Below are 23,300 nucleotides of genomic sequence, written 5' to 3'. Positions count from 1 at the left end.
TATCTTCTACTTCCTCCAATATTTTCTTTCATCGGGACTCTTGTTCATATTATACCACAATGATCACATCAGGTTTAACTGTACGCAACTGGACAATCTTTACGATCCCCAGTGGGAAAGGGTTAAAAGATGAGTTTAGGAATCTATACGTCTCCACATATAGAGGAGTTATATATAAAGTTATATACTGAGCAGGAAGACTCAGACGATGCATAATGCTTATTTTAGTGCCACAGACTGTCCAGTAATCCTGCATCACTACAGCACAAAAGACTGAATGTGGATGACACAAGCTTTAGTCTGGAACCACAATAACCGACTTCGTGACATATGACAAATGTATGCTGATGACCTTAGTCCACATTTAACAAGACTGTAAAAGCAGAAGTCAGAGGTAGAAAGTGGGAGAGCAGAGAACATCCATTGTTTCAAGAACCCAAGTTATTAAACTGTTTTTCATTTATCTGACAAAAGTTTCTTAGACGATAACTTAACAAAGTCAAGTGTTGATACTTAGCATGAGAGTTGAAACTATCCTAAACCTGTTGCTGCTCCACAATGAGACATGTTATGAGAGCCATCTAGTAATAGACCAGAGATTTTGGCTCCTCTTACAACAGCTCACTGACAGCTCTCTGATCCTGGGTGTGTTCCAGGGCCTCGGTCCAGCCCTGGAGCCCCTGAATTATCCAGGGTTTCCCTCTCAGTTGCATCCCTGTCCATACAGGAATCACCATACCATCATCATGACTCACCCCCCACACAGTCAATCTGAGACCAGAAATGGCTTGAAATTCGTTTCATTCCAATGAATCGTTAACCAATTTACGTCACTGGACGTCGGATTTAAGCGCTTTTCACTGGAGGCTTTCTCTGTTGTAAAAGTCGCAAAGTGCTGGAGAGTCTACATATCCCCTTAGCCTTGCAAATGCTTCCAGGGTCCTCAAGAAAAAATAGGCTGAATACCAATGTCTTGCCTAAACACTTTAGCCCTGAACCCTCGTGGAATCTGATGATGTCACCAAATGCTTCGACGTGAGAGGCTGCAAGGGCTCGAAGTGATATAAATATGAGGGAAAATCACTTCATGCTCCATATTGATAATTGTTTTGTGTGTGATGACTCCCAGGATGACAAGGGCCTTTCTCTGTGGAACTTCCCTTTAGACTGCAAATATACTGTATATGTGCAACTACTATACAAGAATGATAATGATGATCATTTAATTTGAAACCACAAATACAGTTTAGCTCAGTCCAAAATAAGTGCTCAAAATGAGATCGCTCTCATAAACTGTATGAGCCATATACACTGCCGCCCCCCCCCTCGTGGCCCAATTGTTGAAAAACGTGCGCTGAAGTGCCCTCTTGGTTGGCAAAACACACTAAACTGCCCCCATGGCTGGTTAAGACATGACAAACTGCCCTCTTGGGAGCCGAAACACGGACTAAAGTGCCCTCTTGGGAGCCAAAACATGGACTAAAGTGCCCTCTTGGGAGCCAAAACACGGACTAAAGTGCCCTCTTGGGAGCCAAAACATGTTAACCTCTCCCCATGGCTGGTTCAAATATGACAAACTGCCCTCTTGGGAGCCAAAACACGGACTAAAGTGCCCTCTTGGGAGCCAAAACATGTTAACCTCTCCCCATGGCTGGTTCAAATATGACAAACTGCCCTCTTGGGAGCCAAAACACGGACTAAAGTGCCCTCTTGGGAGCCAAAACATGTTAACCTCTCCCCATGGCTGGTTCAAATATGACAAACTGCCCTCTTGGGAGCCAAAACGCGGACTAAAGTGCCCTCTTGGGAGCCAAAACATGGACTAAAGTGCCCTCTTGGGAGCCAAAACGCGGACTAAAGTGCCCTCTTGGGAGCCAAAACGCGGACTAAAGTGCCCTCTTGGGAGCCAAAACACGGACTAAAGTGCCCTCTTGGGAGCCAAAACATGGACTAAAGTGCCCTCTTGGGAGCCAAAACATGGATTAAAGCGCCCTCTTGGGAGCTAAAACATGAACTAAAGTGCCCTCTTGGGAGCCAAAACACGGATTAAAGCGCCCTCTTGGGAGCCAAAACACATTAACCTCTCCCCATGGCTGGTTCAAATATGACAAACTGCCCTCTTTGTAGGCAAAAACGCATGCTAAAGTGCCCTCTTGGGAGGAAAAGCACACTAAACTGCTCCCATGGCTGGTTCAAACATGACAAACTGCCCTCTTTGGAGGCAAAAACGCATGCTAAAGTGCCCTCTTGGGAGCCAAAACATGGACTAAAGTGCCCTCTTGGGAGCCAAAACGCGGACTAAAGTGCCCTCTTGGGAGCCAAAACGCGGACTAAAGTGCCCTCTTGGGAGCCAAAACATGGACTAAAGTGCCCTCTTGGGAGCCAAAACGCGGACTAAAGTGCCCTCTTGGGAGCCAAAACATGGACTAAAGTGCCCTCTTGGGAGCCAAAACGCGGACTAAAGTGCCCTCTTGGGAGCCAAAACATGGACTAAAGTGCCCTCTTGGGAGCCAAAACACGGACTAAAGTGCCCTCTTGGGAGCCAAAACACGGACTAAAGTGCCCTCTTGGGAGCCAAAACACGGACTAAAGTGCCCTCTTGGGAGCCAAAACATGGACTAAAGTGCCCTCTTGGGAGCCAAAACACGGATTAAAGCGCCCTCTTGGGAGCCAAAACACATTAACCTCTCCCCATGGCTGGTTCAAATATGACAAACTGCCCTCTTTGTAGGCAAAAACGCATGCTAAAGTGCCCTCTTGGGAGGAAAAGCACACTAAACTGCCCCCATGTCTGGTTAAAACAGGACCAACTGCCCTCTTTGGAGCCAAAACGTGAAAGTGAAGAAAACACACTAAACTCCTGAAGACTATTAAGACAAAGAACTACTATGAAACATTACTGTTGCAATGACTTTTATGTTGGGCCCTTGTTTGATTTACAGTATATTGAGCCAGAACTATACCTCACAGAACCAGTTTTTTCACAGAACCAGGATTATCTGGTGCTAATATGGTGTTAAAAGCCACTAGAATACAGGAAATGGCATCTGCTTAATAGAAAAGGGTTTTATTTCCTTCATACATGAATACTTGAATCTACACAGTTCTCATGGATGCTGTTCCTTTCTACAAACTAACTTGAGTAGTCTGTTTTAAGGCTATATACTGTGCCCTTTGTATAACATATAAACATGTCTAAAATGAACACGCAGAACTTCAGTGACGACAATGCGCTGTATGTGCCCTTTTTTTCTTTTCAGTGTACGCCACTGCTCCACACCCTCACGTGGACAACAAAAGAGTAGACAAACAGTAGACAAGTTTATCAGCTGAAAATGGAACAGATTGTTCCAATGCATTGCCAAAAGACAGTGGTGCCAAATGGTACTGAAAACAAAGGCTGAAGCATGAATTAGTGGGCGTGAAAGGTCCTCCATCTTTTTATAAACATATTTCCAGTACAGTTTAGTTTCTTCCTCAAGAAACCGTTGTTGTTGTGTTGTCTAACTTGATCCTGCATCAAACAGGGTTACTAATGGAGTCACGTCTTAATGTGGGCTTATGAGAAGTTATCTCTGTAATTACACCTGCTGGTTTTTTTCTACCTGACAAGCACACTCGTGTCACCGCAGGGTGATGACAGTCTGTACTTTCTCAGTGGGACTTCAGTGATAACACAGGTGCCGCTCTTTCACTGTGACCTTGAATGGACACTGTGAAATGCCTTTAATGGACAGGAGGCACGGTGTCACACCAGCAGCAAACAGCGGAGCCACGGGAACGACATGTCAGGACCATGGAGACCAAACCTGCTTCTAATGAGTCAGAACCGCATTTCTGAGGAACAGGTCATGTTCAGGGCTAAGATTTGAATAGTGGCTTGGTTAAGGTTAAGGTTAAGGTTAAGGTTAGGGTAAGTCAATGAGAGTCCTTACAAGGATAGCTACCTGAACCTGTTTGTGTGTGTGTTTGCATGTTACATAAGAGTGTGGTTCTTAAATAGACGCACACACACACACACACACACACACCAGCGTATTGTGAGACGGCTGCTGTCTGTCAGCAGACGTTACGTGACCTGCAGACAACTGGACGTGACGGGAGGATTCAGGATGGACGGTGACCTCTGACCCCACGCCATGCTCGGAGTAAACTCTCACACTGTCACTCTGTGTATTAGCAAAGTGTCATAATGCCTTTTGTCCTCATGTTGTCATGTTTGTGAACCAATTCAACTTTTTTATTTATTTATTTTTCATTCCTCAAATACAAACACACACAAAAAGAACAAACCGTGACTGAATAATTCATCATTAATTTAATAACATTAATCATATCGATTTTTATTTCTAAATTTCATTTAATTGTTACTTCATTTATTTTGATTATTCAACGGAAGCGTGATAAATGTTTGTATATTTAGTGGCAAAATATTATTAGTTCATTTCAGTTTGTATGCACAGTTTTGTGAGTGTAATTCATTTGAATATTTTAGTTTTCTGCTACTTCATACTTCAATAATTGAACACATTTTACTTCATGATAAGAAAAGGAAACATTTGTCTGATTCTGAACTCTTTCTTTAGTTTGCATGTGTGGCACACAGACACACATGATCACATGGTTTAAGGCCTGCAGTCATTAACCAGATATAGTCAATTAAAATGAGCTAATTTAACATATTGAAAAATAATTTGTACATGTTTCTAGATTGTAATGATACAGGACTTGACACTTATTGTCTTATCTTCCACTCATGTAGCTTTGATGATGATGATGATGATGATGATGATAAGGTCGATATCATACTGATAATGATCATATCAAGTTGAAAAAAAATCAGATTAGGATTAAGACATGCCAAGCCATGAGCACACATATGGGCATTTAAATAAAAATGATAAGCACAATGCACTGTGCTACCACTAGATGGAAGTAAAGGGCCAAAGACTCCTGAGACCATGACCACCTAAGATTATTGGTCAGCATTTTCTCCTGCTCTCTGGTTACATTGACCTCTGACACACTAAACCCACACATACCTAAATACCACACATGTGTAATTACACATTCAACAAGTCATGGTGTGATACGTACAGTATTGTCCACTAGTGACATGCAAGGTCATGGTAACTGTTAACCAAACCAATATTTGTATAACCCTACCCATTGTTATTATTACTATTATTTACAATAGTAGTGTAATAATAATAAAAATAATAATAATAATAATAACAAAAAATAATTGTTTAAAGCAAATAATAATTTGCTTTACACTTTTTTCTTTCAGCTTTTCACCACAGTGGATCACCTGTCTTCATTGATCTGAATATTTGATTTGGCAGAGATTTTTAAGGACACGACTGTAGGAGAAAACACTGGATGAACCAACACACAGGTGGGGTCAGTCAATGAGGAGCAATGGGGATTGGGTACCCAGCTCAGGACCCCAGCACTTGACCTAACCCTCTAGTTACACCGCAAGTTCCCTCTCTTCTAGACAATATGCTGCGCGAGAAGAAGTAACACGTATGTGACAGAAATATCAACAAATTCATGCACCAGGTAAATAATTCAGCCCTGCTTGAATTAAGCACTTGACATACGACTGTTTACCTTCTGTCTGCTGTTGCTGTCTGTCCATATACTTCCATAACACTTTTTATCTATAGAAAAAGACATGGGCACTTTGTTATGTAGCTGCGGCATTTAAATGGCGGTAAATGGACTGTATTTATATAGCATTCCTACTCAAATCTGCTTTACAGTACAGTATGGCACACTCACACATTCATATAGCACATGTATCTACCATTCATACACATGTGCATGCAGCAGCTGGGGATTACAGCCCTATAGCACACTTCCATCACGTTTGATGATGAGGGAGGAATAAACAAAAGATAGAAGGAGAGCAGACTGTGTGTGTGTGTGTGTTTGTGTGTGTGTTTATTTATAAGAGTGTTTGCAGTGTATTTACAGCATGATAAGGCTTGACCATTTCCCCTGAAAATATCTGGTGTTTATCTGTATCTGGAGCTTCAGTATTACATGACGCAACAACAAACACTCACTCTTATTAAAAACACAAAGAAACTAACAGAAAAACACATTTTAGCCACTAAGTAAAAGAGTCACAAAAAAATCAATACCTGTTTAACACTATACTTTAATAATATATTCACTTTATCTTGCTGTTAGAGCCCCATCCAACTAGAAACTACAGTTTGCATCTCTTTATAAACCGCTCACTCGTCCACACTCACTCACTCACTCACAAATAATCCATATACGTAAGCTTTCATATTCACAGATAATACAATAAAAATAACATATATATATACATATATACATGTATATATGCAGTTTAGATGCCACATATAATGAAAATAAAACATCTCAAATCAGTTCAGTTCCATTGCTTAGTACGACTGTGTATGGATTTTAGAATAAAGGTACTTTCATCTCTACTTTGGTTTTTAAACTATTTAAAACATTTAAAATCCATCTTTTATCAGTTTATCTTGGAGATGTTATGATTTAAACACAGTTAAAAACTATCTTTTAAAACCTTTCATTTTGATTCCATATTCACAGAAGTCAGAACACGCTGTTTGGGTTTACTCCTGCTGTTTATACAAACTGAACTGAAGTGTTTATGGTGGACATGATTATGAATCTAACTGTCAGCAGCGTTAACCAGACTGAGAGTAATGAAGACCCTGAGCTGACACTGACAGGCTGTAACTACTGAAAAGCACCAGAGCTCTGACACTTTATGAGGAGTCAATTACATTTGCTTCTTGCTGGATTATGTTAACATAATAAAGCGGTTCATACTAAACGTGGTATGTCACACAGTGGGGATTGGCTGGCCTGTACGCAGTGAACCACTGATGGATAGAATTCAGATGTGGTGACAAGTGTGTGACACATGGACGATGATGTTATCTTTTCCACTCTCCAAAACAAGACAGAGAGGGATGAAATATGGCTTTACTCTGCCTGAGACAGTGCTTGCATTGTTTGGCCAACATGGTAACATGCTTTTCATCTGAGCAGCAGGTTACTAAGGTTACAGGACAGAGAGAAACCCACTGGTTAACAGTGTCTGGTAAACAGCTGTGCTGTGTATGTACACACACACACATGATTCATCAATAATGTTTTACTTTATCCAGGGGAAGACATGCCGCCGTTTACACCACAACCTCCTATTTAAAGGGATAGTTCAGTCTTTCAAAGAATGGTCTGGTGAAGCACAAACACACGAGTGAGTGAGTGAGTGAGTGCTAACAAAGCCCTGTGCCATAACCCAGCCTGTGACTCAGAGGCTTGCTGTCAGTGAAAACATGGCTGCCAGTGAGATTTAGGGTGCTTTTATACTTGTATTTTGTCAATCAATCGGCTCATTTTCCATTACTATCGTACATTGTTGTTTTCTATTCCCCCAGAATAAGCCTTTCATATTTATATTTTATTTTATTTATGTGCACATTAATAAACATACAATGTAAATGTGCCAGAATTAGCCAAAATGGCTATTTTACATCTGTTGTCCATGGACCGATGTTAACAGGTCAGCCATATCAGGGCAGAATGTACACACTGTACTTTTATCGATATATTTTTGTATTAACTTAGGCTTTTGTGAAGTGACTAATATCATTTTTATCATGGTGTCTCTGCTGGTGTCCATGTTCTCACTGAGAGCAAGGGCAAACAGCACCACGAGATGACTATGAATCAGTGACTCATGCATCCACTATTGAAAAGAATCCTCATCAATACAGTTTTGGTCCACCGGGGTCAGCCCTATGTTTTTCTCAAAATGAAACCCTATGGTCCCATATTTCTTAAATTGAGTATCAGTGCAGTCTTGGAGCGAAGTCAAGAGTACATTCCACTGCTTGTTTTAAAGGTATAACAATGCATGTGAAAATATAAAGAACAAATAAAGAATCTTGAATTTAATCTTGGACATTTTCAAAATTAGGTCTTGTGCATTTGGACTTTCTGGGTATCTCATAGGACTACTGGAATTAAGCAAAGTATCACTTCTGTAGGTCTTTCTTATTTGGGTGCTATTTCATTAATTGCTATTATATCTAGCTGGGTTGCTTGACTTTTCACTTGTCTGTTTAGTTAAGGTGAAAGTTTGTTGTTGATATTTTGTCTGCTAGGTCAAAGAGAAAGTTGTTATTGTTGCTGTTTTGACCTAGTTTCTATTGAGCCATCACCATCACCAGGTGTGAAGTTTCATTGGCTACAGGGGAGTGGCCAACACTGCTGTAACCAATCAGCCCCTAATCAGGTGTTTTCTTTTAGAAAAAAAGCTTCACCGAGGTTTCATTGGCTATAGGGAGTGGCCAACACTGCTGAAACCAATCAGCCCCTAATCAGGTGTCTTTTAAAAAGCAGCACTCACTTTGAAGCGGCAGCTTCAGCGGCAGACTCAGGAAGACAAAGACAAAGGAGTCTAAACCAGAGTCTAACAATGAGGCTAAGTACCTGTCTGCAATTGTTTTCTACCTTTCACGTATGTGCACTTTTTCCATTCCTGTTCATGTTTCTACTCATAGATATTACAAACCTCACACTCACTCACAACATCACCGTAATCTGTCCTCACTTATCTATCCCACCCGCTCCACACACATCCAACACCTTGTCGCAGGGGGCCTGTGGAACTGCCAGTCAGCTACCCGCAAGACTGAGTTCATCTCTGGCTTTGCTACTGAGCAATGCCTGGACTTCCTTGCTCTCACTGAGACTTGGAACACCCTCCAACACAGCCACCCCAGCAGCTCTCTCCTCCGCCCACTCCTTCTCCCACACACCCAGATCCACTGGAAGAGGTGGCGGGACAGGTCTGCTCATCAACCCCAACTGGACTTTCACTCTTTACCCGGTAAAACTAATCATTGTTGTCATCTACCGTCCACCAGGCCCATTGGGACACTTCTTGGAGGAACTAGATGTCCTCCTTTCAAACATCCCAGAAAATGGCCCAGCACTTGTTCTTCTTGGTGACTTCAACATCCAGTCAGTGAAGTCATCCGATCTACTTCTTCTACTTTCGTCTCTTTCTCTCTCATTTGCTCCTTCTCCAAAAAGTAGATGACATTCGCTCTTCTTTCTCAACCCCACCTCCTGATCTCACCACTCTACCAACCACAAATTCAGCTCCTTCTCTATCCTTTTTCACCCCTCTATCTCATGATCTAGTTCTCCTCCTACCTTCACCGGAACAACCGTCTCGATCCTCTTCAGTCTGGTTTTAAAGCAGGTCACTCGACCGAAACTGCACTTCTTGCTGTCACTGAGCAACTCCACACTGCCAGGGCTGCCTCTCTCTCCTCTGTGCTCATCCTCTTGGACCAACTCCTCCACCAACTCTCTTGGTTCTATTATTCTCTCTCATGGTTTTTCCTATCACAGCTACGCCGATGACACCCAACTCATTCTCTCTTTTCCCAGCTCCGACACACATTTAGCAGAACGGATCTCCGCTTGTCTGACCGACATCTCTCAGTGGATGTCTGACCATCACCTGAAACTCAATCTCGACAAGACTGAGTTTCTTTTTCTCCCAGGAAAGGGCTCTCCCACCACAGACCTAACCATCACCCTCGACAGCAAAGTGGTAGCTCCTTCTCATACTGCAAGGAACCTGGGTGTGACACTTGATGACCATCTCTCCCTCACTGCCAACATTGCTGCAACAGCTCGATCTTGCAGATACATGTTGCACAACATCAGAAGGATACGGCCTCTTCTAACCCAGAAGGCGGCACAGGTTCTGGTCCAGGCTCTTGTCATCTCACGCTTGGACTACTGCAACTCCCTCCTGGCTGGTCTCCCTGCGTGTGCCATACGACCTCTGCAACTCATCCAGAATGCAGCAGCTCGACTGGTCTTCAACCTACCAAAATTCTCCCACACTACACCTCTCCTCCGCTCCCTTCACTGGCTTCCTGTAGCTGCTGGCATCCGCTTCAAGACTCTAGTGCTTGCATTCCATGCTACAAACGGATCCGGTCCAGCCTACATCCAGGACATGATCAAAACCTACACCCCAGCCCGCCCACTCCACCATCGGCAAACCGGCTTGCTCCCCCCTCACTGAGAGGATCGCAGAGGCATTCGCAGAACTCGAGACTGTTCACTGTCCTAGCTCCCAAATGGTGGAACGAGCTCCCCATCAACATCCGGACAGCGGAAAGCCTCCACATCATCTGCCGCCGACTAAAAACACATTTCTTACTTATAAATCGCACTTATGACTAGCACTTCATAGTTTGGCTTACTTGAAGCTCTTACTTACTTCTAGCTCTTATTTGTACCCAAATGTTTAAATGCACTTATTGTAAGTCGCTTTGGATAAAAGCGTCTGCTAAATGACATGTAATGTAATGTAATGTCTTGGGTTCCTTATATTTACCTTCAATTTATGCCCTATCCTACCACAATATTTCTTGGAAGCTCTTTAAATAGTAAATGAATGACTAATTTTTTCCCCCCACAATATTTAGTGAAAAGCATCAAAGGTCTGACTGAAGGGACAGTATAATGATGGCAATAGAAATATTGAGTCATACTGGAGTGCTGTAAACTCTTAGAAATGTGGGAACATAGGCACGCTCCCGGTCCACCTACTAAGTAGGGATGTCCCGATCTGATATTGATATCGGATATTGGTCCGATATTAGCCAAAAAGTAGTATGAGTATCGGATTATATCGGACTAACTCTAAAATCGCCGATATAAGCGCTCCAGCACTTCTGCCCAGCAGCGCCCGCTGTGATCACGTGGGCTCCGACACAGATCCTCTCCAGGTTACTCTGTATGTTCGGTTTTGAAGATAGGACGAGAGTAGGGTAAGTGCAGATCCTGAGACACCTAGTTCTTGAAGGGAGGAAATAAGGATCTGGTGGTTAACTGTGTCAAACACTGCAGAAAGGTCCAAGAGGATGAGCACAGAGGAGAGAGAGGCAGCCCTGGCAGTGTGGAGTTGCTCAGTGACAGCAAGGAGTGCAGTTTTGGTCGAGTGACCTGCTTTAAAACCAGACTGAAGAGGATCAAGAAGGTTGTTCCGGTGAAGGTAGGAGGAGAGTTGATTAAAGATAGCACGCTCCAGAGTTTTGGAGAGAAAAGGAAGAAGAGAGACAGGTCTGTTGTTATTTACTTCAGACGGGTCAAGGGTGGGTTTTTTAAGGAGGGGGGTCACTCTGGCCTCTTTAAGAGAGTCCGGAAAGCAACCAGATGATAGAGATGTGTTAATGAGGTGGGTGAGGAAAGGAAGAAGATCAGAAGCAATTGACTGAAGAAGGTGAGAGGGGATAGGGTCAAGGGGGCAGGAGGTGGGGAGGGCAGAGGTTATTAGGTAAAGAACTTGATCCTGAGATAGAGGGGTGAAAGAGGATAGAGAAGGAGCTAAATTTGTGGTTGGTAGAGTGGTGAGATCAGGAGGTGGGGTTGAGAAAGAAGAGCAAATGTCATCTACTTTTTTTGTGAAGTAGTTGACAAAGTGAATTGGTAGAAGGGAGGAGGAAGGAGGGGGGGTGGGGGGGTCAAGGAGGTTAGAGAAGTAATAGTAATCTCAAATGGCACAGACAAACTCGAGAACGGCATCTCTTTACTAAAACCCCTCACTCTGCTTCACTTCAGCATCATCACACTTTGCACAGCTAATGTCCACATGTTGTTACATGACTTCCATGAGTTTTTAAGCTCCTAATGCACATTTTTAAAGGTGATGTTTATTTTAAAATGCAATATTTCTTTGGGCGAGGGAATATTTATGGTGTGTCCCATCTGCATTTACTCTGGCACAGTGAAACTTACACTTCTGGTGGAATCTCACAAGTGTTATCTTTATTTTTGAGATAATTCACATAGAGCTTGTAATTGCAGAGATAGAATCTATTTAGTTTGGGCATGTCACTTTCCCAACAAGAGGGTCAGGGACGTGTTTTGAAGTCAGTGAGTTAGCAGCAACTTTCCAATCCACTGTTTTAGTCATTCGATATATTTGGGGATCTTGTGTGTGTTCATCTGATAAAGCACTTTATAGCCAATATTGGCCGATATTCGACGAAATCTGGCATCACTAATATAAATACAAACATGTCAGATCCTGTGTTGTTGACATTCCTGGATCCAGGTCCAAACTTAAACCTGCTCATCTTCTTACTCTATACTCTTCACTGAAAATCATTTTCATCTGCTGACTCTTTTGTTGACGTTACTTTGGCAATGATGTGAGAACACACATTCATTCATTACTTCATTAGTCGTCCATGTGGGCCTACAGCGTGTCCATCTCAGCACGTCCACCAACAGCGTGTCCACCTACAGCGCGTCCACCTACAGCCTGTCCACCTACAGCCTGTCCACCTACAGCGTGTCCACCTACAGCGCGTCCATCTACAGCGCGCCCACCTACAGCCTGTCCACCTACAGCGTGTCCACCTACAGCATGTCCACCTACAGCGTGTCCATCTACAGCGTGTCCACCTACAGCGTGTCCATCTACAGCGTGTCCATCTACAGCGTGTCCACCTACAGCGTGTCCACCTACAGCACGTCCATCTACAGCGCGCCCACCTACAGCCTATCCACCTACAGCGTGTCCACCTACAGCCTATCCACCTACAGCGTGTCCACCTACAGCACGTCCACCTACAGCGTGTCCATCTACAGCGTGTCCATCTACAGCGTGTCCATCTACAGCGCGTCCACCTACAGCGTGTCCACCTCGCTCATAATCCACAAGAAGATGTCTGTGTACGCTCAACAAGAGCGTGTTGTTTTTTTGCTTTTAGTCACAGACAGAAACAATATTGTCCCAGAGTCTTACACAAGTGCACTGAGCAGCTTTTATTACCTGTGCGTCTGATGGTGTTGTCCTTCCCTTCTTCTTGATAGAAAATAAATTCCACAGCCGTCGCCAGAGGAAAGTGGCAACCAGACACACACTTCCTAATATCCAAATATCATTATCCCTGAGGAAATTCTCCATGACAGAAGCCTGCCTTTCTCTGTCCATGCCGTCCACCTGCACCACGCTGTCTGTCTTATTTCAGCCTGTCAGTCGCCTGTGGCAAAGGAGTCTCTGGTTGCAGGCAACCATAGAGCGAGTCAGCGGGTGTTGATTGTCAAAGAGACGGAATCCTATAGCTCTGCACTGAATCTCTTGCTCTCTATGGACCTGAGCGAGGGCAGGAGACCTCTGCTGTCAAGCCACCCATTCACCCAGCGGACTCGCTGCCTCTCACCACGATACCTAAAAGGAGAGAACATGCCGTCTCTGAGACGAGAGCGGGACAGGTGGTGTTGGGTTCAGGGTGTCATTGCCGTACGCAGAATCAGATGCCTGCTGCTGCTGTTGGCATGTTAGGAAGACCCCTGTGGTATCCTTTAACTTCAGACACAGCACTTCATGCATGCATACTCCTAAGTATAACTGCTAGGGAAGTGCTTTGCTTAAGTTTTGGTTTAGCGTATTTGCCCAAGGACACAACGGCGTGTAGACCAAAGGAGCCGAGAATCAAACCCACAACCTTCCTGCTGAAGGACAACTTGCTCGTGCCACGCTCCCTCTACACATCGGCATGTATCAAAGCTGCTATCTGCTGTGCTGCTGAACCACTGTCACCCCAACAGAGATGATACAGTAAAGCTAACAGTCATAGGTTAAAGGTGACTATTTATTATTATTATCAGAAATAAATCAAACTCCACTCCCTCTTTTCTGTGATGACAAACATACACAGCAGAGATATAGCCCATAGTAGAACATGACCACAACTCTTAGGCAGATCCTTGGTGTCTCCACCATCGGTGAATGTGTGAATATTCCTTTAACCCATGGAACACAGAGCATTTCGGCTGCTGTTGTCCTTCACTATGTTTAACTTACAGTATAAACAGAGGCTGGAAGAATGTGCAATATAGAGTTTCTTACATCCTTCTTTTTCAGCACAAACTAGACAATCTGATGAAACATTTATTTCATTTTAACTAACTCTATAAACACACCTGAGCAAAAACTACTGAAAGTCAGAGTTCACTTGTTCACTGTCTTTATGAACTTAAAGAAAAGAAAAACGGTCTATTTTCTGTCTTCTGCACAATTATTGCTACTTTATATCACGACTAAAAATGTGATATAAAATGAATCATAACTTTGACTCAACAACTGAATATGTGACCTATACGCACCCCCAGGATGTCCACATTGACCATGGGTGCACCTGAGCACGTGATGTGAAGGATTAAGGCGGCGGTTCCTTAAAGGAGGGCTTTGAAAAAGAATTGTTTCTGATGTTTTTTCTGTCGAGACATGGAACCAGATCTTCACACTGTTTGAAGATATGACTGAAGTTAACGCTGCAGGTCGAAAAACCAGAAAAGTAGTAGTTTTCTGAGTTTTCTCTGCAGTTTATTAAAATACTCACTTTCCAGATCACAGCTCTGTCATCAGATGAGCACACCGACACATTAGTTTCCCACATGTCAGATGACCCGAGGCTAGTTCTCCATCTCAGCAGTCATTGTGCTGCTCTTATTCTACAACTCTCTGTAGATCACTCTTTCCCAGGGTCTGAGTCAGGGTCACAGGAGAGAATTTTTTTTGGGGGGTCACTAAATAAATTATTATTATTCATATCAAATATTGCCCAGCATCTTACTTAAGATTTGTTAAATGCACTTTCTAACATGAAGTTGCAATTATTTGATCAAACATGGATATCTCGCTTTACCTTTACATTTTTAGGTGTTGTTTTTATGGTAGTAAAAATAGTCAGAAACTGTATACCATGGGCGGTGCTAGTGCCTATCTCAGCTGACATAGGGCTATAGGCGGGGTCACACTCTGGACAGGTCGCCAGTCCATCACAGGGACACATATAGACACAGTTACAGTCAATTTAGAGCAGCCTTTTTCAAACTGTGGGGCGGGCCCCCCTGGGGGGGGCGTGGAGACTTTCCAGTGGGGCACGAGTTCTGTTTTTCTTAACTAAAGTTTAGCAGGCGGAACTTTTGGTCTCGCCGTAACTCGGACTCATTTAAGTGACGCACCACAACAAAATCTACACTGGTGACAAGGTTTGGATAATAGAGAAGTTTCTGACAGACGCAAAAAGAAAACTGAAAAACAAGCCGACGTCAGCCGGACACAACAATGATTCACGACGACCAAAACCCAAGACGAGAAAATGCCACCAAAGACCTCTCTGTGTGTTGTGTCTCAAAACATTGACAGGGGACAGCATTTGTATTGCTAATACAAAAAGAATGTTATTTGCACAGCAAATGATTGATATTGGTAAAGTCAGGGTTTGTACAGAGCCCTGAAAGTCTGGAAAATGCTTGATTTTAAATATAGTGTTTTCAAGATAGAATAGAATAGAATAGAATAGAATAGAAATACTTTATTCATCTCCAAGGGGAAATTGTTTCGACATAGCAGCAATACAAGAAAATATTATAAACATAAAATGTAAAATGTACAACAGTGGGAAAAAAATAGTGCAATAATAGAGAAATGGCATAGAGGAGTGCAATGGCATACCGTATGTTGTGGAGAGCAAATGTGCATTGTGCAAGTGCGCAGTCTAGGGTAGATAAAGATTTGAAATGTGCTTGAAATGCGAGCACTGTGCTGGAAAATGCTGGATTTACTATATATTGACCAGGGTCGTAATTAAAATAAATGTCTTCTGGAAATGAATATAAAATGAAGGCGTAATATTTTTTCTCCAACTCTCGTATGAGTGTTGCTCCCCATGTTTTCTTTCCTTGCGCACGCCCTTCACCTGGCGATGGCGTCAGGAATGACCCAGAACCACTTTGCCGCTCACATGGACCACATGGTGACATCGCTCCTGATATCACCATGCCAGGTTGCCCTTTCAATGCCAACTGGCTTGAAAATGATAAATATATAATTTGGTTACGACGAGGCCCAAATGACCGACAGTTCAACAATTCCGAGTTGTGTGTTATTGACTTGTCGATACAAAGAAATAGTATGCTAAATTTGACGCTGAGAACCGTTAGCAATTAGCTGGTCAGCTAGTTCTCATTCAGTCATTGCATCAAGTCACGCTTGTCTGTCTTTTGTCATGCGTTCCCGCCACACATTGTATTTCTCACGCTGAAAATAAAAAGATAATATAAAGTTATCTGGTGTGCCGCTATCGCTATGGAAGCGGGAGGAAAGTGTTCTCATACACATGTGCTTGCCTGTTCACTCCTGAGCGGTGCTCACTTTAGTTGATACTCCATCTTGTGGCCAAAAGGATAAACCACACCTCTCTGTATGTGCTACTATTCATCACAGAAACTGGAGCACAGATACTAGTTTGCTACAATACATAAAAATATAAGGGATATAATAACCTCTTAACATTTGAAATGAAATAACTTAGGGGGGTGGCTTATTCTGTTATCATTTATTCTCCTTACCCTAGTGTAGTCATATTTCCATCATCTGTTTTTGATGTTGTTGTTTCTTTTCATTTTGAAATAACAATTTGAAGTGCAGTTGCAGTAAATACCGTTTCATTGTTGCATATAGTCCATTTTAGTCACAAAGCTATTTTTAGATTTTACAGTACTGTGCAGAAGTCTTAGGCATCAATGAATGTAAACAGGGAGGAATATTTGTCATATTTATGTATATATAGAGTTTATTTAAAGCTTTGGGTTCCTTGAAAGAGTTGATATTTTATCTTGAAAGTGCTGGAAAAGTGCTTGAATTTTACTCTTAAAAAGCTGTATGAACCCTGTAAAGTATTCTTTGTTATCCAAATGTATTTATTGTTTAAAAAATGACACTATTATAGTTTTATTGCACATGTCATATTTGTATTTGAAAATAGCTTTCTCACGAAGCAATGTTGAGGTTGTTTGTATCGCTAAAGCAAAAATGTTATTTGCACAACAGATTATTGAAAGAAAAGTGAAACGTTTCTTCTAATATTGATTCAATAAATGTTATACCTCACACATTGTTACAATTTCGCGAGAGTCGCGGGGCCCCCGGGAAATTTCTTCCTCCAAAGGGGGGCCGAACAGAAAAAGTTTGAGAAGCACTGGATTAAACCATGTATGAACACAGGGAAGGGGCTCCTGTCTGTTCTGTTTATTTAGGAGGATTGTGTTGTGTCCCATTTGTACAGTACTGACCGTACTGTATGTTTGTACAGTGGTGTTAGTGCTGCAGTACAATAATGAAGCCTGTTGATGATACTAACGTTCATCATTTATTCACAGACTCTAGAGCGCCATCTTGTAGAATAGTGTGAGAGAGTGGAAGCATCCAACGAGCATAAAGAGATCAGCAGCTCCCTCTGGTGAGCATGTGGAGTTTCACTTGCAAGAACAGGTGCTGAGACCCGCAGTTATTTCACTTCTGCAGAACACGACTCGTATATCAGGGACAACAGTAAAACAGAAGTGTCTGACTGACCATAGTTTTACATTAAATGTACTTAGTTCAGTGGTAAATGCATTTGTAAATGCAGTGGTATACATATATATACATATATATATATATATATATATATACACATATATACATACATATATACTGTATATGTTTTTGTAAAACAGTAAATTTGACAATTCATGGATAACAATAATAATATATTTGAGCTTCTACATACTGGTGTATTAACCATTATAGAAACATAAACAATGATTGCGGCATAAACCGTACATTGGTTGGTGGTCTGATACGTTTGTTAAGCACAGTACATAACAACGTTCAATGCTGCTTTACACTACAGTCTACACACACACCTTCATCTATGTGCAGTGCCTTAAGTATTAAAGTGCAGGTTAATGTAAGAATTCTGTCATTTGATTGACACATAAACAAATCAAACACATCTCAGATAGCATACATACACACATAAACCCCTCCCCCTGGCTCCTTGTGTACATCCAGAATTATGTTTCCATCACTAAAAGCATTGGTCAAAACTGAAGTAAGCAAAACACAAGTCTGTGTGGAGCAAACTGTGAATCACTTGAGTCACTGTTTTTCACACAGAATTCATTCAGTAACCACCGTTAACACAATCCTCACTTCATTTAAAACGCAATCAAAAAATGTGCACTTTTATTCTAGCTACTTTTTTTTGTTCACACTAAACTTTTTATTTTTGTTAGTACAGCAAGTAAATCAATATGAAAAGATAAAGAAAACATGATTGTAATCGGTGACGTGGTCAAGACCAGTTGTCCTCATGGAGACCTGGTCCTAATGAGGCAGGACCTAATTTCTCAGGAACTGGTTAAGTTTAAGATTTGAATTGTGGTTAGGGTTTAAATGAGGGATAGGTCAGTTAGGGCTAATGCTTTGTTTAGTTTGTCCAAATGAATAGAAGTCAATGCAGTGTCCAGAAAAATAACTGCACAATGGTGTACATGGTGTGTGTGTGTCTGTGTGTGTGTCTGTCTGTGTGTGTGTGTGTGTGTATGTGTGTGTGTGTGTGTGTGTCCATGCAGTGGCCATTACCTGATCTTTTCCTCCCTCCAGCTCCACAAGTTTGAGCTCCCAGAAACAGCGCATGGTCTCCACCTTCTCCAGGTGGTGGTAGAAGGCCAGGTGACCCAGGCGGAGGTTGTTGCCGCGGTTGCGGATGGCCTTTAACCCCTCCCTCTTCTCAACTATAGGGGACATGGGGATTGGTGGTGGTATTGCGGACGAGAGGAGTTTTGCGTTCTTCGTGGAAGCAGACGCGTTACCTGAAGTCTTCTTGTCTGACCTGAAATGACAAGAGCCTTTTTTGAAAGGAAAATCAGACTCTAACAACAAAAAAGCTGCGAAAATGTTTCATTTAATGCTTAAGACAAATTAAGACTAATGTGGAAATTCAGTAAATGTGATAAGGAATGAAAACATTACTGTTCACTAATTTGCACCATTGCTTTCACAAGCTTAATGACACAGTGATGTAAAAGGAACAGTCACCTATCTATAAACAGTGGGATGAAATATCTTGTGTGATCTGTTGCCTGGTTGTGATCCTCAGTGATGCTTTGATCTTACTGAGCACGAGGATTTTCCAAGCTTTCTGATGCAGTCTCCCTGCTGGACCTCTAGGGGCAGTCATGGAATATCACTGAGGATATTTATACCTCCAGAGTGTAAATACCTCGCTGTTACTTGACAATTATCGAGGTCAGAGGATGGCAGCAGTCTGAGCATGGTGCATGAATCCACTGATGCAGACAGTGTGTGTGTGTGTGTGTGTGTGTGTGTGTGTGTGCCAGAGTTATGCTTCAGCATCAGAGGGTGTTCTCAGGATAGGATTTCAACTCCAGTGCTTAAACCAGGAGAGTGGACAGGGGACACACCTGTCACTGCTCCTTACGCCGGCCATTTTATGTATGCTGATATATTCATGAGTCAGTTTGACAACAGACAACGATGTGCGTGTTTTTATTTCACATTCTCACTTAAAAATGACATTAATTTGTTTTTACATATCATCACGACATAAATAAAATCAATACATTGTACAAACAATCTAAAATAAAATATCCAATGTTGATATGATCTGTATTACGTGATTTTAAAATACACTCATTATTATTATTATTATTATTATCCAAATCTAACACGATATCTTGTTTCCTGTCAGGATCAAGATATAATATGGATATATTTCCCAGTCCTACTGTGCAGCACTGACAATCATGGAGGTCAGGAACCTTATATGAACATCTGTGCTTGGTCCACTTACACAGTAGCACTAATTACAGTTATTTTTAAAACATTTTTATAGAACCTCCTCACAATCATTCATTAATATGACACTGTGTTTTTAAGGACACTTAAAACTATTTTTAACTCAACTATTCGACTGTGTGTTTCGTCTATCGCTCAGTGTGAGACACAACAGCTGTGTGAGCCAGTTCCTTCAAATGTGCTGTTTTGAAGGGGGAGGACTTTTGAAGAATGCTCATGCTTTGATGTTTTGATGGTGTCGGCTGGGGGCGTGCCCTCAGTGAGCCCCCACTATAATGACCCCGGGTCGTTCACTTTAAAGGCATTGATTTACGTAGCACCCGAAATAAATCACCAGAAATGGAAAACAAACCTACATTAAAAATTAAACTATTAAGAGGCGGGAACTGCCTCAGTGACGGGACTTAAAGCCGAATAGATTGTTTACAATAGTTTGTTGCTTTAAGCAGCTGTTACAAGTGTCAGGGTCCCAGCACTGCTGTAATTTGTGTATGTTTACACAGTTAGTTGACCCCGTGGTAATCCCCTGCTATAACACGGGCAGAAAGGTTCCTGTCAGGGGAGGAAACAATATCTGAAAGAGTTTTCTCGTTATAACCAGGTTTATCTGATTTATTCTCTGGTGTGAGTGAGTTATTGACAACTGATTATTTTGATTGATCACATGTTTATGATTTCCTGGAAAAACGATGAGGCACCACCATGCACAACTGAAGCATTCAGACTACTCATTATAATGAGATATCATTTTAATGAGAAAACTCTCATTACAACAAGAAATAGATATGAAAACAGGCTCTGTCATCCAATACTATCAAACCTGACTGAGCGAGCATATGTGTGTATACAGCAGCACTACAGGGGCCGTCTGTTGAACTCCCGCTCCATCCTTCCATCACTTGTTGGAGGAGATACTTAAACTCCTCCCCCTACCCGGAGTGGGAAATTCACCCTTTTCCAGCTGAGAACCATGGCCTCAGACTTGGAGGTGCTGATCCTCATCCCAACCGCTTCACACTCGGCTGCAAATCTTCCAAGCAAAAGCTGGAGGTCGTGGTTTGATGAAGCTAAGAGGACCACATTATCCGCACCCCCCAGGTGCGCCTAAAAATTCTTTCCATAAAAGTAAGAACAAAATCGGTGGAGTCCAACTTGGCCGGCTACGCAAGCCAGACTCGCACTCCTTCGGTACAGGGACTGAATGGCCATCCACCCCATACTCCCAGGGCACCCCGTACAGGATGCCCCTGGGGACATGGTCATAAGCCTTTGTTGAAGATCATCATGACAGGTTCTTCCAGCAGGTGTTCCCAGCAGACCCTCACTACACGTTTGGGCCTACCATGCCCGTGCGGTGAAGAATAAATCCTCCTGCCGTGAAGTAAACACCAGACGAACGTGAGTGTCTCTCTTCTACTCTGTATCACAGGTTCGGGCAGGGCCCCATGGGCAAATTCCCTGGCCACCAGACACTCACACATGGGCCCTGACACCAGGCCTTGGTTCACTGGCTCTTCAATGTCCTGTTCATGCTGGATCTTCTGAACCGCTCTTTGTCTGGCCCTTCACCCAGGACCAAGTCCCCTTCCAGAGACAAACACCCCAGACAACATAGCTCCTAGGATCACTCGGGCATTAAACTCCTCCACCAGGATGAGGTGGCAGTTAGGGGAGGAGCTGATGACAAGGCTTAATCAGCCTTGTGTGAATGCATTGTTTTGAATGTAACGGACATTTATTTATTTATATTTAAATGTTACACATAACAGTTTTATGATTTATTTCAGTCGCCTGAGACAGAACATGATGCTAAAATAAAAAATAGAGGCATCATCATCTGCAATTGCAATTGCATGACCAAAGCTGGACCTGGAGCTCTTGGCTGTTGAGAGATGTTCACCGGGGGGTACGAGGATCAAGCACATCTCGTGAGCACGGTCAGTGTGTGTCCTGCGTCATGGTGCTGGGCAGCCAGGTCTTCAGTTTACAGGCCATCTGGACCACTCTGGATGCGAGGGAAGCAAGTCTTTGTCATGTATCATCTTGCTCGGACACACGTGTAATCTGATTATTGGCAGGCCGTTCGTGAGGTGCACTGTAATAGAACTCTCGCCATTTTTTTTTTTTTTCTTTCTAACCACAAGCCGTTCATGTTCCACTGCAAAATAGACTCTGATTATCAAAGACTTTAGAAGTGGGCGTGCAGAAGAAATATACACCACTTTCATGTTCATATAACTAATGTATATTTATAGAAAGCATTCAACAGGCTGGCCCCTATACATCTAACATTATCTAACCAACAAGTTACTTTTACTTGACGTTTTTACTTTGAAGCAGGAACAAGACCTGTTGTGTCTGTGACACATGTGACAGATATAGATGTTAACATTGTAATCTATCTATAAATTCCAGGAGCGTCTGTCTGTGTGTCTGTCTGTCTGCGTGTTATTCACATATCTCCCGAACTGATGGTCAGATTGATTTCAAACTTGACAGGTGTCTTGTTACGAGAACAAGTAAGTGCAGTGGCAAGTTTGACGTTGTTTGGATAAGTAAAGCAAAATATACTGTTAAATATATCGGTAAAAGAAGCACACGTTGGGTTTCGCCGATCTACTGTAGCCACTCCCCCTCTCACTCACACAGCACTGTGGGCTTTTCCCGTCTGGAAAAGGCACAAAAAGAGTTGCACGGGCACTGCACTTGTAATGTTAAAGATGAAATCCCTAAGATTTCAAAGATTTACCTAAGTGATGCAAACTGACCAAACGACGCAACCGCAGCAGCAGCAGCAGCGGCAGCAGCAGTGGCTCTTGTGTCCCCTGTATTAAAAGATGATTTTCTCTATCTGTGTTTTGTGTGAGAGTGTACTGTTACCACTTTAGTTTCCAGACAGTGAGTGTTGTAAGACAAACAAATTCTTAAGATAGTGTAGATTTAAGCAAATGCTGATTATTATTTGGTGAGCATTTTATTAAATGGCCTTGTTTTTAATTCTAGCAACGATGTCTTTCTTGTGCTAAATCTCAGCAGAGTCACACACACATTGACTGTGTCAGTACCTCATATAACCATACTACAAAAAACATGAAAAGTATCACTGTCTGTAAGTCTGTATGCTTCCTGTCTGTGGAGTGACAAGAGAGGGGTTAATATAATGATGCGTGATAAGTGTCAGTTATGGTGAAAATGACTGAGATGTTCTGAGTGTTCTGAAATGACTTGTCCATGTTCAGGACAGTGGCCAAATGCTCCACCACAGTCTATACATAGCTGTGGGTTTATCATGGCAGGATAATTGCACAAGGCACAAACTGAGACACAGAGACAGACACAGTAGCAACAGGTGACAATACAACTGTGTCACTCTCATGTTGTCTGGGGTGATTAACAGGATCACAGGTGCCAGAATAATAAAGAGATGAAGCAAGAATACCAGGGATTAGGCTGATAAGTTAAATATGTCCTCTTTGGCTGCAACTAACGATTATTTTCATAATTAAATCTCATTAATCTGCTGATTCAT

General features: G+C 42.3%; 1 protein-coding gene across 2 annotated transcripts in view; it reads right to left on the bottom strand.

Moving 5' to 3' along the window:
- Positions 1 to 23,300, bottom strand: part of mylk4b (myosin light chain kinase family, member 4b) — a 39,824-nt gene that overhangs the window by 13,119 nt on the left and 3,405 nt on the right. Inside the window, exon 2 of one of the 2 annotated variants that reach the window (XM_058639380.1) lies at positions 18,536 to 18,785. In XM_058639380.1, coding sequence (XP_058495363.1) covers positions 18,536 to 18,785 — 250 coding nt within the window. Of the gene's footprint in view, positions 1 to 12,889; positions 13,298 to 18,535; positions 18,786 to 23,300 lie in introns of those variants that run through there. The other variant, XM_058639381.1, reaches the window with a different exon arrangement.

This window comes from Solea solea, chromosome 9 (genome assembly GCF_958295425.1).
Source record: "Solea solea chromosome 9, fSolSol10.1, whole genome shotgun sequence".
NCBI lineage: Eukaryota > Metazoa > Chordata > Actinopteri > Pleuronectiformes > Soleidae > Solea > Solea solea.
The sequence above is the reverse complement of the archived record's forward strand: the minus strand, read 5'-3'. Positions and strand labels throughout refer to the sequence as shown.